Source organism: Phyllostomus hastatus, unplaced genomic scaffold, assembly GCF_019186645.2.
Source record: "Phyllostomus hastatus isolate PE091 unplaced genomic scaffold, TTU_PhHast_1.1 phas_contig_86, whole genome shotgun sequence".
Classification (NCBI taxonomy): Eukaryota; Metazoa; Chordata; class Mammalia; order Chiroptera; family Phyllostomidae; genus Phyllostomus; species Phyllostomus hastatus.
This window is the reverse complement of record NW_025333977.1, coordinates 93,239,688-93,256,213: the sequence shown is the minus strand read 5'-3', so window position 1 is coordinate 93,256,213 and position 16,526 is coordinate 93,239,688. Positions and strand designations below refer to the sequence as shown.

At 37.5% G+C, this 16,526-nt stretch overlaps 2 protein-coding genes across 10 annotated transcripts in view; one reads left to right on the top strand and one right to left on the bottom strand.

The window, feature by feature from the left end:
* The window catches only part of LRCH3 (leucine rich repeats and calponin homology domain containing 3), a 141,490-nt gene extending 129,330 nt beyond the window's left edge, over window positions 1–12,160 (top strand). For 4 of the 6 annotated variants that reach the window (XM_045851128.1, XM_045851130.1, XM_045851133.1 and 1 more), the window contains 4 exons: window positions 799–920; window positions 1,470–1,607; window positions 2,502–2,579; window positions 6,084–8,896. In XM_045851128.1, the coding sequence (XP_045707084.1) occupies window positions 799–920; window positions 1,470–1,607; window positions 2,502–2,579; window positions 6,084–6,284 (539 nt within the window). In that variant the 3' untranslated portion in view covers window positions 6,285–8,896. Of the gene's footprint in view, window positions 1–798; window positions 921–1,469; window positions 1,608–2,501; window positions 2,580–6,083; window positions 8,897–9,079 lie in introns of those variants that run through there. The other 2 variants (XM_045851129.1, XM_045851132.1) reach the window with 1 other exon arrangement.
* A 961-nt stretch (window positions 12,161–13,121) lies between these two features.
* Window positions 13,122–16,526, bottom strand: part of IQCG (IQ motif containing G) — a 94,177-nt gene continuing 90,772 nt past the window's right edge. For 2 of the 4 annotated variants that reach the window (XM_045850950.1, XM_045850952.1), the window contains 3 exons: window positions 16,015–16,146; window positions 14,959–15,060; window positions 13,122–13,570 (listed from right to left, as the gene is read on the bottom strand). In XM_045850950.1, coding sequence (XP_045706906.1) covers window positions 13,442–13,570; window positions 14,959–15,060; window positions 16,015–16,146 — 363 coding nt within the window. In that variant the 3' untranslated portion in view covers window positions 13,122–13,441. The remainder of the gene's footprint in view (window positions 13,571–14,958; window positions 15,061–16,014; window positions 16,147–16,526) is intronic. The other 2 variants (XM_045850951.1, XM_045850953.1) reach the window with 2 other exon arrangements.

The following is a 16,526-nucleotide window of genomic DNA, read 5'->3' as shown; positions in this document are numbered from 1 at the left end:
GTGTGGAAAACTCTTTACATTACCTACCAGTGTTGGACATTTGTATGTTCTATGACTAGCAGTTCTGCCTTCTGAGATATGTATGCATGTATACAAAAAGATATGTACAAAAATATTCATAGCAACATTATTCATAATAGCCCCAAACTGAACACCTATCAATGATAGAATGTATAAAAAATTGTGGTATATTTATGCATTGGGATATCATATGAAAATGAGCAAATTAATATACATAACATGGACAAATCTTATAAACATGATGTTGATCAAAAGAAGCAGACACAAAAGCGTGCGTACATAAATATGGTTTCATTTATAAAAAGTTCAAAAATGGACAAAACTAACCTGGTGTTAGAAGTCAGGAAGGACACAGAAGTAACCTTTATGTACTGATGGGGAGGGGGCTTGAGAGGAGGCTTCTAGATGTTGGTAACGTTGCATTTATTGAACTGGTTGTGTTCACTTTTAGAAAATAATTTATTGTGCTTCTCCCTTATGATTTGTGTGTAATTTTCTACATGTATGTTGTTTTTCAATTAAAACATTATGAGTGGTTGTAATCAAACAAAAGTGGTTGAGCCAAATGCATAATGGACATTTGTTGGGGTTTTTTCTTAATACTATTCTCACTTTGATTTTGTATATTTGAAAATTAGCATAACTAAAATCTTTTTGAAAGCATGAATCCTGAAATAGAAAGTGCTGTACTTACAAGGAAAGTGTGATTGGGTGGATCAAAGTATTTTTCTGACACTGGCAAATCACCTTTCTGTCTTACACGTTAATAATTTTTAGGTCATCCTTCACCCCTTGTTTCGTCTTCTGCAACTACTACTGATTCTACAGATCCCATAACAAGACAGAATTTAAGGCAGAGGGAAGAAGAAGAACTGGAATCAATAGATCAACTACGGAAAGTGTGTATATTATCTTTAAATTAGTTTTTCATTGATACTGGTTTATAGTCCATCATCCTGCAATCACTTGTTTACATGTCTTATAATTTCCAATAAAATTAAGAAGTGCCCATTGCATGGTGAATATAAAAGAAATTTTGCTGTTAAGGAAATTTTTTCAGCTCTTTACTAGGAGAATGAGATGGGTTATTCTGTAAAGCTTAATCCTTGGTCCTACTCATTTTAAAAATATTTTGCCTCATGTATAGAATTCTTATAAGAGTAACAGTAATTTATATGTATGTGCTCATATACATATTATATATCATATATAGTGTATTTTTTATTTTGGAGTTGAAAGACAACCTCGTTTTTGTTTTTTTTTTAACAGAAAATTATAAATGAATTCCTCATTGTATTTTGCACCACTGTGGCTTAGTTGCCACACATGTGTAATTGGTCTCCTTAACCTATTGACTTAGATAAAAGGCTAAAATAGGGACTATCAACTTGGTATTTGCATTTTATCTTGATTTCTAATGTAATATATTACATGTTCTGTTCTTTTAGCATATTGAGTACCGGTTGAAAGTATCTCTGCCTTGTGATCTTGGAGCAGCTCTAACTGATGGTGTTGTTCTTTGCCATTTGGCCAATCACGTTCGGCCTCGATCTGTCCCGAGTATTCATGTTCCCTCACCAGCTGTAGTAAGTGTGTAATGTTAAAAAACGGTAGCTTATTAAGTGTGATAGCAGGCATTGTGCAGAATGGTAGAGATACAGACATGAGCATTGCAGTCCCTGCCTTCACTTCTACTAGAGAAAAAATAAGCACGTAAATAATGACTGATAGCAATGTGGTAAATGTTACAAGGGAGGTGTGTAAGAGATTGCTATAGGAATACAAGAAACGGACCACTTAATCCTGCCTGGAGAGTTCAGGAAAGCCTTCCCACAAGAGGTAAAATTGTAGGAATTCTGACATAGTATTGCTAAATTTGAAAGAGAAGGAAGATCATGGTACATTCAAGGAATTTTAAAGTTGTTCAGAACAGATCATACACAATGTGTGGGTGCACATGGCAGGAGATGTAGTTAGAGAGGTAAGCCTAAGGCCAACACCTATTTTTGTAAATAAAATTTTATTGGAACACAGTCCCACTTACTTGTTTATATATTATCTATGTTGCTTTCAGGTTCTTAGAAGAATGGAGTAGTTAGTTGCAAAAGATCATATGGCCCCCCAAGATTTAAATACTTATTATCTGATAATTTAAGAGAAAATTTGCTGTCCTGGCTGGATAGCCTGGTTGGTTGGAGTGTCGTCCTAAATACGCCAGGGTTGCAGGTTCACTCTCTGGTCAGGGCGCGTGTAAGGAGCAACCAGTGAATGAGTAGAACAACAAATGGATGTTTCTCTCTCTCCCCCTCCTCTTTTTCCCTTTCTCTCTAAAATCAATTTTTAAAAAATAGAAAAAGAATGAGTTTGCCAATGGTGTGATCTAGAACTTTGAGTTTATAAAGCAATTAGCAAGAATATTTTTAAAGTTAGCAAAATTTTTAAGACTTCACTAGTAACACCATGTTTTTCTTCCTTTGCAGCCTAAATTAACAATGGCAAAATGCAGGCGAAATGTGGAGAATTTCCTAGAAGCCTGCAGAAAAATTGGTGTACCTCAGGTAATAAATTTATAATTTTTAATATTGCCTAAATAGACTCCGGTGTTATTTTCCTAAAACATTCCAGAAATGCAACATGATTTTGTGTTACTAGATTCAATCGATATACTTTTGAGCAGTTTTCATAATAATTTGCAAGGACCAAGCAAAGAAACCAAACACATATAAATTTAAATATATTGTAATAATTCATGCTAAGTAATCAAAATAGGTATTCTGATATTTTCTTAAACATCCCCACGCACTGTTTGATTTGTAGTAATACATCTTTATATATAGTAGAGTCTGTGATTCAAAGTAAGTACATCTCAGATTGAGAATGCTTCAGTTGGTTTCAGGGTTTTTAACACTTGCTTTAATACTTTTTTTACATGTTTACTTTGAAATAATTTTAGATTTAGAGAAATATTGCAAAAATATCACAGAGGCCCTGACTGCTGTGGCTTAGTGGGTTGGGCATCGTCCTGCAAACCAAAAGGTCACCATTTCTGTCCTGGGTCAGGGCACTTGCCTGGGTTGTGGGCATGAGAGAGGCAGCTGATAGATGTTTCTCTCCCTCTCTTTCTCCCTCCTTCCTCCTGTCTCTAAAAATAAATAAATAAAATCTTTTAAAAACACATATCACAGAGAATTATTGTCTGCACTTCACCCAGGTTCCTCTACTGTTCACACCTACATAAAGATACTATGTTGTCCAAACGCACAGACACTGGGACGATATTGTGAACTACATAACCAACCGTGTTCAGATGTCCCCGGTATTCCCTCCAAGCTCTAATACTTTAGAATTTACCACCCAAGAGGCCATCTCTAGGCAATTGTCCTGCTGTTGAACAGGATTTATTTCCTCCAGCTCCTTCAGTTACAACTTTATTGCACTTTAGTAGTACAAAAAATTAAACTTTATAGATGTAATTAAGGGACATGAACTTGTTACACTTTTTATTCATTTAGCCTTTTAAAAAAAACAATTCTGTTAAACTAACAAGCATGGTACCTTTGGTACTCTTAAGAAATATTATATTTAATGAAATCAAATTTAAAGAAATAGTTTGGTGACATTTGATACTTTTTTCATTAATCACAACCATTACAGTTCCTGTCATCATATTTTGTCCAACCTTCAAGAAGAAGAACATGATTCTTCTATCTCCTTCTTAGTTAGCTGTGAGGAACCTGGTACTGGCCCTGGGCCCAGCAACAACACTGTTTCTCCTGAAGCCAAGCCCTGTCCTGATAGCTGTCACAGCAGTGTGGCCGCTCTCTTTATCCCGTTCACCAACCCTGAGTTGAGGAGGTCAGAGCATCATAAGACCAAGGAGTAGTTTTCTCTTTCAGCTCTTTCACATGTTGCAAAATGGAAGAGAAAGAGCCCAGTCCACAGAGCACCTTCATTAGACAGTGTGAATTCCCAAGGTTTTTTTCTTTTATTAAATAGATCATGATTCTACTATGTATTTTTCACTTTTGTGTTTTTTTAAACTGAATTATAAAAGAATTGTGATTTACATTTAGTAGTAGTTAGCAAGGACCTTTATTGTTCCTATGAACAAATTCAAAAACTTTTTCTCATTTTTATATCTCATAGTTTTATATCTTATAGTAAAAGGCTCTTCATCTCCTTTAGAATAAACCATTTTTAAACATATAGCCAGTAAAAGAGCATTAATAAATTGTCTAAACAAATAGCATGCATTTTCTCCATATTAACAAACAAGTTCTAATATTCGTATGTACATATTAACATTCAGTGCTCCCCTTCTGTCTGCTGAAGATGCTCCTACCTGGTCATCACATTACGCTAGTAATGGCAACTAGAAAAAAGATACAAGTGAATGAAAAGAGTCACTGCGTACAAGAGAGAAGAGTGCTAAAAATAGCCCCAAGCAGTAGGACATGTTAGCAGAATTAGCCTATGTCAAACTGGTTAAAAGTACTGTTTACCGGTGTTTATTGTCATGGTGCCTAGACTCTAGGCTTTAGAGAACCATCATCTGTCCCAGATTTAAAGTCCGTACACCGCAACTCTTTCAGAATGTACCTGCCATCCGTCAGCAAAATACAAACATAGAGTTCCTTAAAGCATGCGTTTATCATGCTTCAGTATTTGCCAAGCAATGGTTAACAGTATGTATTATGGGCCAGGCTTGCCCCTATTCCTGTCAAAGCTGTGCTGTTTGAAGGCAGGAGAAAAAAAATAAAAGACAGGGTGGGGAGATGGGGGTTCTTGACACATCCTTCCTCCTTTTCCCTCCTCCCCACCAGAAAGGGGAAATGGACACCCCACACAGGCCGCCTCTTCCTCTCCTCTGCCCTCCACCCTCGTCTCTCCCACCACCACCACTGCCACCTCTTGGAGAGGGGTTCCTGTTAGGCTGCTACTTCTGCTACAAAAATTAGTCACTTGCTTTGAACAGAGTGAAGGAGAATGAACAAATACACAGACTCATAGGTTCAAACCAGCATGCTCAGGGCCCTCTGCTGCAAGAGAAAAGGGAAAATCTATGCCTTTTCTTCCTCCTTGGTTCTCCCCTGCTTCTGAGTGTTCTAAATTACCTAGAAGCCATCAGCCATTCTTTCTGTCTGACTTGTAAAGAAAATCAAATGGTAGAATGTGAAATTTAATATTGTAAATAATCAGATTCTGTGTGTAAAGGCAAACAGTTTCCTTTCTTAATATAACTTCTAGAGTGTTTACAAGGTAAACTATGAATGAAATACTAAAAAAGTTGACTATTAAAAACCTTTGATGAGGTTGGACATAGGGCTATTTTTATTATCATGCTTTTATTAAATATATGTTACATTAAAAAAACTACAGTGGGGGATAAAAATTTCTAGGTGAGAGCAGTATCTTATGTCCTAAAATTACTATGTTACGTGATGATAATATTTTCCCATTATCAAGTCCAGTAACATATTTATTTATTTAATGTCTTAATCTGTGAACTGGAAGGTTTGGATGATCTATGGAGCCCCTTGTGACTGTGTTTCACTTTGTGCATATTGAACTAGATGTGGTTAAGATGGAACACCAAATCATCCAGTACACCTTACTTCCAGCTAGTAAATTTCTCTGATGATTAGGCTTTCCTCCTTTTTGAGCCTTTTCAATTTATCTGGCTTTGAAAACCTCCCTGTCAGCCTGCACCCAGGTTTTGTCCTTGCTTTCTGAAAAAAAGAAAGAATGAGAGTCGAGCAAGCGGTTCCCTCCTGCAGACCTCACCGTTCTCAGGCTGCACACGGCCCTCAGCCGGCATCCAGGGCTGTTCACTGTGTCCTGAATGTTCATACTAGGCACCAGCCAGCCAGTTTTATTCAGCTATTTTGTACACAGAGAATTCTTTGTTATTTTTTCAGCATTTTAATTCATCATAGTAAAAAATGTTATATGTTTCTTTGAATATGATTGAGACGGTCATATTGAATTCTATACTCAAATCTGTATTTCTGATCCACTGACTTTGTTTTTCTGTTTTCCTTTCCTGCTCACACTTTGGACAGGACAATCTTTGTTCCCCTTCTGACATCCTTCAGCTAAACCTCAGCGTTAAGAGAACTGTTGAAACACTACTTTCTCTTGGGGCACATTCAGAAGAATCCAGTTTTGTCTCTCTGTCTGTCCAGCTTTTGGGTTTTGTGACATTTTATTGTACTTTAATGTTGACTCTCTGTATGCTTTATTACTGGATCTTCCCCCTCTAGCAGAAAGATTGCATTGCCATGGTTTCCCACCTCACTCCTGTGCTTGGTAAAGGAGGTTTGTTTCTTTGTTGAGAAATATTTACATAGGTGCTTTTTTCCTAGCCAGCAGAGAGCGAACCGATAAAGTAGATTAATCCTTTCCTCACACGTCCAGATGAGCAGCCCATCGCATTAGTTAGTGAGCATTTATGAGGACTAACAAGGAGCAAAAGGCCAGCATGTTTTCTCCTGGTGATTCATCATCTATTCTCCCGGCCCGTGGTATTGTTTTCATTAAGTGCTGACGCGTTTCTATTCATACAATCCTGAGCCTGTTCTTAGAATATGACTAAGAACTTTATTTTCAAATTACATAATAAAATTCCCATCTGGCCATTTTCCATGCCTGAACACACCTTAAGTGTTGAAATTGTAAGTTGTTGAACATTTTCAACAGCTGCTCGTAAGAAAAAGAATTGTACCCTTTCAGATTTGGGGAGCACGTGGTCACCTAAATCCCTGCATTGAACTGTGCCCTGAAATCTCCCTTTTGGCCTTCTGGGCATCTGGAAGGCACTAGTCATTTAATTTTTTAAATGTTAATGTGATCAGAATTTTCAGTCCAAAGGTCATATAGGTTCTCTAGATTGCTTTTCTGAGCCTGATGTGCACATTGCAGTCCATGACAAGCAAATGGGCTGGAGCTGACTTTGCAGGGGTAGGCACCTGTCCAGATTTACTGTGTGTTTATCTTTAACTAAACTTCACTTCTGGAATCCTATTGAGAATTTAAAATTGTAATGTATGTAATTACCAATACATTTCAACCATCTTAATAGGTGAACTTGTATTTTATAGGCTGTTGAGGAGATTATATCAACAGTAGTAGATAAAGTTTCAGGCAGCAGTCTGTGTTCTGTACCCAAGGCAGTGATGATTGTCGCTTTCAGATTGCTTATTAGTATATTAGCCGCTGGCCTTAATGCTTGAAACTACTTTACAATTGCACATTCTAGCTCTCATGAATAGTGTTTCTGAACATTCAGGACCCCGAACTCTGTTATCAAAATTGGACAACTGAACACAAGTATGAAGGAGTGTGTAACATGCTGTTGTAGAAGTCAGCCTGATTGCTTCCATTTTCTTCCATATTAAATGACACAGTTATCACATTAAGAAAGTGTTTACTGTTAATGCTGAAACACTGCACACTGTGTTGAAAACTTTAGTTTTATACAGTAATAATGCCTTTCAAGGTTGGGGAGGGGGCTTTTTTTAACATGTTTCTGAGTCAGAGATCCTTTAGTTTTGTAGACTTTTATCCCTTTAAACAAACACCTGATAAAAAATACATTGTCTTGTGTGTGGTTTTGCGGGAGTAATTGTGCACTCTTTTCAAAATACACAGGTTCCCTCTAAGCAGCTGAAGGTAACCATACATCTGGAAAGCATGGCCTCTGAGGACACGTCTCAGTCACAGGCCACACAGGCCACAGGGGCACTGCCGAGAAATAGGTCTCTTCCAGGAGCAAAGCACCCTGACAGTTCATTTTAAGTGTAATTAACCCTTACTTGCGATTACACTGAAAGTATTTATACAAAGTTGACAGTTTTGTAAGAGCAAAAGACAGCAGTTACCTTGTTTTATCAGATAAGTATTTTTTAAAAAGAAACAAGCATAAGGACCAATAACTGCTCAAAATAAATGCTTGGTATATTTTTTATTGCAACTTATTTTGTAAGTCTTCCTAATAATATAGTAAGTGCTTTTCAATGAAAAGCTGAGAAAAATCCAGTTATCTTATGTAATATGTATAGTTTTTTTTTAATGAAACCAGAATTCCTCTTTGTCCTTTGTGAGAGCAATCTCTTCTGAATATTTAGTCTTAATACAAAAACCAGTGGCAGGTGGTATTCTTAACATATGCCCTTTTCTCTTACAAGAAAGGATCGACCAAACAAATTAATGAGATAAACAAGATAGAAGTATTTAACTTCCTTAAGCAAACATGTAAACGGTTTTTAAATATATGGCAATTAGGTTATTCCTAAGCTCACATCGTAATTTTCCAGTATAATTTATTCATTAAATACCAGCAGGATATGAAATACTTTACTTTCAAATACAGTTTCTTTCTTTTTTTTTAATTTTATAATTCAGATTTTTAATTCAAACCGGTCTTTCCATGAATTATCCAAGGTAGGGGAAAGTTTCTCAAATACATCTAAATCTTAAGAATACACTTCAGTTTCCTCCCATGACCCCTGCCCAGTACCGGGGCTCAGAGTGGGAGAGCCCTGCTTTTCTGTCACAGGGCAGGCCTCCCTGTCAGGTGCAGTGTGGGGATGGCACAAAACAATCTTGCATTCCTAGGGTATGTATTTCCAAAGTGCTTTCTCCTACCATGTTACATCTTTTCAGGCTGTAGCCATCTATCTGGAATAATGTGTAACTTTTTCTGTTTTCACCGTACTGATCTGCATTGCTTTTATTTATCAGGAATGAACAATGGTTGCTTTCCCTCCATAGTATTCTGCTTATCCTTTGTTGTACGTGTAAGTGTATCTAACCTGTCCATTTTCCACTTTTCAAAATGGTCTGTATGTACTTTTGGTTATATTAATAAAGTGATACTGTCAGATATCATCTCTGTGTAATTCATATTAACAGAGGTCAATTTCCCAGGTACTGACTTTTCGTATCTCAGTTTATTATTATAAGGGGGAGAAGAGATGGGTATTTTTTCTTTTCAGTTCTGTGATGTTCATCCTATGTTCTCTTGTGTTTGTTTTTATGTCACATTATCCCATTTCAGGAGCAATTATGTTTGCCTCTCCACATTTTAGAAGAGAAAGGTTTGAGCCAGGTTGCAGTGACGGTCCAGGCTCTCCTGGAACTTGCCCCACCCAAGCAGCAGCAGCAGCAGCAGCAGCAGCAACAGCAGCCGCCTGCTGTGTAAGGACTTCCAGCACGTTGGGCACTGGCGTGGCCAAAACGGAACAGGACAACGTGATTGCTGCTGCCCGCCATCTGGGTAAAGGGACTGTTTCCATGATTCCTAACAGGAATATTTTGCTTTATTTCTCCATTTTAGGGGAGGTTATATACATTTCCATTGAATTGTTTTGAAGACATGGTTTTCACAAATAAAAGTTAGTCCTGTCATTACTGAGAACCTACCCTACATGGGCAGTGCTTTCCCAGAGAGTAGGCTTTTCCCCACATACCAGAAAGATCTCAGAAGGATATTTAGCTCTTCTGAAGGCACGGACATGCTATTCTGTTTACATGTTTCCAAGACCTGTAGAGTCAACTGGTGTCTAAACTTGATTGTTCGATAGAATGTCCTGGAGCATTTGTTAAAATACAGCTTCTCACTCAGTAGGGTCCAGTGTGAAGCCTGGTTGTCTGCATTTTCCACAGACATTCCAGGTATTTCACATAATGGAGACAACTGTTCCCAACTAGATGTTTGTATGATTTGGGGGAGTAACGACTCCACTGTTTTTCAGACATATTTAAAATTAAAAACTATATTATGACTACTTGGACAGTTCTGTCCAAGGCAAAACAATAACAGAACTGGGGGTTTTTGAACAAAAAATCTTTTGTCCAGGGTAAAACAAAAACAATGTAGGTGGTCTAGATTTTGCATAATGAAACAGTGAAACAAATACAACTGTATTAAGGCCATTGTCCTAACCTCCCCACCCGCAACTCCAGCCTGTCACACTTAGAAGAGGGTTCCAAATCCTCAGGCTAGTGAAAGGCACTGCTCAGCATCATGTGCATGGACTTCATTGAACCCCCACCCTTTCCTCCCCATGCTGCTCCCAGGATACCTGGACCTGTCAACACCTTCCAATCAGAGCTGTGCACTTCCAGCTCCCTAACTAATGGAAGATTATAAAAACAAAGCAAAAGTAATAAAGGAAAAGCCAAGAATCTTACATTTCTTTCAGGTAACTGCCAGTTCCTGTGGCTGAATTAAAGCACTTGTGGCATTTTAAAAATGGCTTGCTGTCTTTTCATCTAGCTCCACCACTAGCGCATTTACTCAATTGTGGGTGGAATAAAGGGGCCCAAGGTCTCCCACAATGCAAAACACAAAGCCAGGAGCCTTTATCTAAGCCATGTGGGAAGACAAGAAGTTCAGGCCACTTGGGTCTTTCTTCCCTTGTATTTTGATCCCCTTTCAGTTGTCAGTGATGTGTTTTGGTACTCACTGCCTTTATAAACGAAGTAAGTAGAGTTAGTGAAGATGCTAGTTATCTAGGCTTTTTCCTGTTAACTTTTCTGGGTTTCCTTTACCAACGCATGCATTTGAGCATAATGTTCTTGCTCTTTTTATCATGTAAATGTAGCATCTAAAAGTAACTTTGGATAAAAGTTGAGTCTCTGATTACAATAATATTCTCCCCTTGTTCTCACAAGGAAACAAGTTCATCACAACATTACCACTTGTCCACATTTAAAATTATGTAACACAAAACATCTGCACTCAGAGCCCAATGTTTCAGGGTCCTCACAGAAAAGAAGTAAAATGTCTTTTAAGGGCTTGGAGTCAGACCCATTGCATTTACAGTTCCAAACACACCCACTAATCATAGACTTGTTTAGAATTTACTGTGTGTATTTTTAAACTATAGGTATTTTTCCTTCTAGTCAGCATTAAACTTCAGTACAGTCTCCAAATTATAGAGAGCTATTTGAATGGAACTGAGCAAAGGACAGGACTCTGTCACCTAGAATGCAAGGAATAATCCCAGAAGACATACATAATGCAACATTCAGAACATCTGCAACTAATTTTCCTCAAGGAGTAAATGGAAATTTCAACTTATTTCACATTTTACATATAGCATGAGACTTTATTAATGAATTTTTATCAGACTAATTCATATTTATATTTGAATTGCTAGAAAAAAATTGTGTGCAGTTTTGGTTGATAATAAAAGGAAAATATTGAATATATTGAATTTGTTAAGATACAAAAACATGATGGTTTTGTTGGAAATTTTTTTGTATTCAATGTTTGTACCTTTGTTTTCGTTGTTTCGATTTTTTTTAAACTTTATTGAGGTATAATTTACATGTCAACAAAAATCAGTTGCCTTTAGTAATGTGCAATTTTTTAAGTTGTACCTTTGTTTAACTGAAAAGAAGGTTTAACATTTAGCCTTGCTAGACTCCATGTAAGATGCAGGTGACTTGGTAACAGCTCCACCTAACATTTATGGAAGAGCTTCCTGCTGAAGCGGCAGCCTCCCCAGTGCTGAGTGTGAAGGAAGACAAGGCTGTGTGCTCACCCGCCAGGGCCCCTGCCTGCCAGCTGCAGAGATAGGTAGTCAGTCAGCAGGTTTCTGGGCTTTCAAACACATTCCACTCCAAACCATGTTTCTCTGGAAACAACTCATGGGAGGAGGGGCCTTTGTATTTGGCTAGAACAGAATAGGAGGCTCCTTAGTAGGTCACTTTCTTTCATAGCTTTTTGAAATACAGCCTTAGGCCTAATCAAGGAATCTGATTTCTCTTACTTGATCAGCAGTGACTAATAGTGTATGACTATGCTGACGAGTATGATGAATTTTTAAAACCCAAGCACTTAAATGGTTATAGAAATGAAGGAAAACATGGATATTTCAGGCCTTGTTATATACACATTGCAGTGAAATGGTTTATAGCGGATTCATTTTCTGAAAATGTAAACATGTAATTAGTAACTGATTTGTGAAACATCCTATGTTTGTATGTAAATATGATACATAAGTTGTATGTATAAATGTCAATATCATGTATGTTATTTTAAATTGCGTTTTTGCCACCTTACACTTGACATTAAGATAAAAGCCAACACTTCAATAGCATGAAATAAAGCCTGGTTTGAAAATGTTCATATTTAAAGCAGTTTTCTTGGCAAAAATGAAAGAGTATCTAATTCCCCAAAGGAACATCAGATCAGTAGAAACTGAGTCCTCATAATAAGCCCTTGATCAAAACGTACTTTTTAAAGGAAGTACAGCTGTCTGCAGTACCCTGTATTGGAGTTAGATACAAGGCTTATTAGTACATGAAATATGTGTGACACTTTTGGACAGTTTTCCTCTCAGAAACTACCAGCTGTGCCATTGGAAAAGCTTTAGCATCCCAAGATACTCTGTTATGATTAAGTAAAGCTAGAAAGACCCAGCAGGCACATTCTTTTATAGGGGCATAGGGAGAAGAACCAACCATCAGGGCACAGGCTGGGTATTTTCACATGCCTCATCTCTTTTACTCAACACCCCATATGGTGAGAATTGTTGAGTAAGCAAAGAAGGTATAGACCCTAGTGTCTCATTTTCAAAAATATTTCCAACTCTAACACATGTGGTTCTGTGGGTTGGGTGTCCTGCAAACCAAAGGGTCCCCAGTTGGGGACAATGAAAGGTAGCTGATCAATGTTTCTTTCCCTCTTTTTCTCCCTCCCCTTCCCTCTCTCTGAAAATAACGTCTTTAAAAGAATATCTCCAAACTAGTCTTCCAGTGGACCAGTGTCCCCCATGTTTACCTTGTGTGGATTATCCTAAAATCTCATTTCTCTCTTGTATTTATAATTTATATTCCTACCTATTTCCCAGAAAAGGAGCTGATGCAGCTTGTAAGGTATACATTCCATGCCACCGCCAATCCCCAGTAAAAACACTGAAATGATCATCTAAAACAGGAAAGAACCAACCTTTAATAAAACTTCACTGTATATGTATATTACACTGGACACTTTATAAATGTTATCTTGTACTTCCTACTGGACACTTCACTTTTGTTCATAAGAGTTTTTTCACTATTGACCAAATAAAATCAGAATCAGAGACGTATTACAGGAATTACAGAAGCTTTAATGTGTCACTGTTATGAAGTTTTTTGTTTTTTGTAAGAAAGAGCAGGAGGAATCTTCACAAGGCTCTTAGATATACTTCTTCCCAGCAAAATTTTTTCAAAACATGAAAAAACCCTTAATTATATAATCCTAATTTGGGGTCTGAAAATTAATATGGGCAAAATGAAATAACAAGGCCACACCTGGGAATATCCAAATAAGAAACAACCTGTAGACAAGTGATGATAAAAGATCTCTCTTATTCCATTCAAATCCCTCCCATCTCCAGAATACTGGAAGACAGAAGATCCTTGGTCACTATTTCTTGCCTCTCCGCTTGTCCTTGTCTTTACCTTTTGAATCCTTGCCGTCATCTTTATCCTTCTTAGGCATACTGAAACTACCAATTTCATTCCGTATTACAGTGCCTCGCCACCAGGCCTGGAGCTGGAAGAGAAACGGGGAGTGAGTACAGTTTACAGTATGCCTGACAAGCTGCATTCTTTCTACGTAAGGGAACTGGTTTCTGATAAAGTAACTTCTTTCCAAAGAATGGACCAACACGTGGTGGTGGCATGCTCTCCCTACAGCAGTGTTCACAGTTGTGCCGGGCTTAAGGCTCGGACTCTGGAGTTTTCAGGAAATACAAAAAAAAAAAAAACAGGAATCTTTCTTTTATATTTAGAAGCCTGACTCCCTTGTACTTCTGCTCTTTATGAACATCCTTTCCCATATCTAACAACCATTGGATCCAAAAGAGTTATGAGTTACCCTGGCCCCATGCAGAAGCAAGCATTCAGTCAAGAGTGTGCAGATAATCTAGATTACTTCCACAGACTCCCTGGTGCACTTGTATCTTGAATGACTGATTAAAGGATCAGTACTCCTATTTTCAAAAACCAAGCTTTAGATAGCAACCTTAAATATCTTAGTCATTAGACACAAGTGATCTAAATACAGTCCGGGTTACCTTAAAATCACACTAAGCCCTAAAGACTGGAAGCAAACCCACTAGTGAAAAGAAAAGAAAGGTGGTCTTCAGTTCTTAGACTTTTGCTCTCAGTCGAGGAATCCTGGCAAATAAAAAACACCAGAGGAGTTCAATAAATACTTGCTAACTATATCTGACTCCTAATGGAAAGCTAAAGTTTGGATCCGGATATCTGGTCCTGAATGTACTTTAAAGCTTACTTTCTTAATCTACCCCTAATAAACATCCCAAACCAAACTACAGTCTGTGTACATTTGATCTCAGCAGATCTCTTTCAGAGATGAGGACAATCCTCAAAACAACAGTTTCTGTTCAGTTGATGTTATTTTTGCTTGATAGTTCCTAGAATCCGACCTGCCAGGTCAATAATTCCTTACCTATAGAAGTTCATGTAAAACTAAAGTACCTCTTTTCTAAACTTACCCCTTCTACCTTCTTTTTTTTCAAATGGCTTTTATCAGAATCTAGCAGATAGCCTGAGCTAACTTTTAAGTTGTATTTTCAAAAGCAGTAGGATATTAGAACTCTTTCAAGAGCTATTCTGGTTAAAAATAGTATCCTTAAATTTGACCTCTGGGCACAAACTCTATGTTTTGCTTCCACCACTAGCTGCCTCTTTCCCCCGTCCCCCCCGCCATTAAGAGTTGGGGGCGTGTCTTTTTCTGTTAACTGTCTCTCTGCACCACTGGACTGTGTTGGCAAATTACAGTAATAACAAAGGGCATGTTTCCTCACAGATCTCCTGTTCTGTATTTGATAATAAATGAGAGGTACTTTGCATCCCTCAGTGTTACACCAGCTATAGCATTAAAGGAGTCCCAAGATGCCAACTATGGCTTTCTACCTTTATGACGCTCTTTAATTCCAGGAGTGCCTGTTCTACATTCTTCCTATTCTTCTCCTTTTCTATACGATCTTCAATGATGACCTGTTCATACTCTCTTATCTGCAAAAGTAGACATTAATTGTGTTAAAGGATCTTGACTAAGCTGTGGCCAGCCAGCACTGCAATTTCAATAAAAATTTTAAAATAAAGCATGCCAAATCTAAAGATAAACCACAGGGAAAAAAAACTGGATTCCTATGTTATAAATATTCATGTATTAACTTTGGAATTGTTCCCAAGTTTGTTTCCACTTAAATAATTCAAATTTGCTTTAAAATATTTCATAAAGCCCTGAGCGGTGTGGCTCAGTTGGTTGGATGTCACTCCACAAAGCAAAGGGTCACCCATTTATTTCAGGGCACATGCCTGGGTTGCAGGTTCCGTCCCGGGTCAGGGTGCCTGTGAGAAGCAGCCAACTGGTGATTCTCACATCAGTGTTTTTCTCCCTCTTTTTCTCCATCCCTCCTCTTCTCTATAAAAATAAATAAAATTTTTAAAATATCTCATAAAAATAAAATACTAATTAATGCTGTGATTAATGGCCTCAAAATAATGTAATTTTTTTAGAAGCTGTGATAGAATGTACATATCAGATAGTAGCCATCTTTTAAAAGAGAAATTTGGGAAATCCTGCATTCAAGGATAAAGCCATAATCAGAAGCATTTGGGAAATCATAATTTACTAATTGTCTTCAGAGACCATAAAGTAGAAATAACAACAGTATCTATCTCAAGAGGCTGCTGTGAAGGTTGAAGAAGTTGTACATGTGAAATCTAATTGTGCCCAGACAGAGTAAGCACTATCCAAGTTTTAGCTACTGTTGTTATTGTCCCCACCAGCAGTGTTGCTGTTGTCATTGTTATCATCAGCATCATGATCATCAAAATCGAATCCCATTGGTTTACAGGCAAACCTCCACTCTGACCAAAAATAGCATTACCCAGCTACTTTAGCTTAGCTACCACCCACTCCTCAGTGCTGAGCCTTACACAATTGAAACACTGCTTCCTTACCATCCTTGCAAGGTCTTGAAGGTGTGCTAAGTCACTGGCCTTAGCAGATTTGAGAGCATTCAGTTCATTCTGTTTCATTTCTGTGTCCTTATCAAATTTCTCCATCCAGAACTCTAGCTTCTCCTCAAGTTTCTATTTGAAAAGAATATTGAATATGGCTTCTACCAGACACAAAACAATAAATACTGTATAAAATCATTTATATAAAGTTCAAGAACAGGCAAAACTTTTCTATAGTGATATAAGTCAGAATCGTGGCTACTTTTGGAAGAAGGATTAGTTTATTGACTGGCAATGGGGCATGAGGGAGACTTCTGGTATTCTGTAAATGTTCTCTATCTCCAGGTGCTGGGTATAGGGGCATATATACATAAATATTCATTAAACTATATACTTAATGTTTGTGCACTTTATGTTATTCAGTTTAAAAATGGGGAAGACAAGTCTTTTCTGGATAAGAGAAGCTGCAATGAAGAGGAAAGGAATAGAAGTCAGTAGAAAATTCTGAAGGA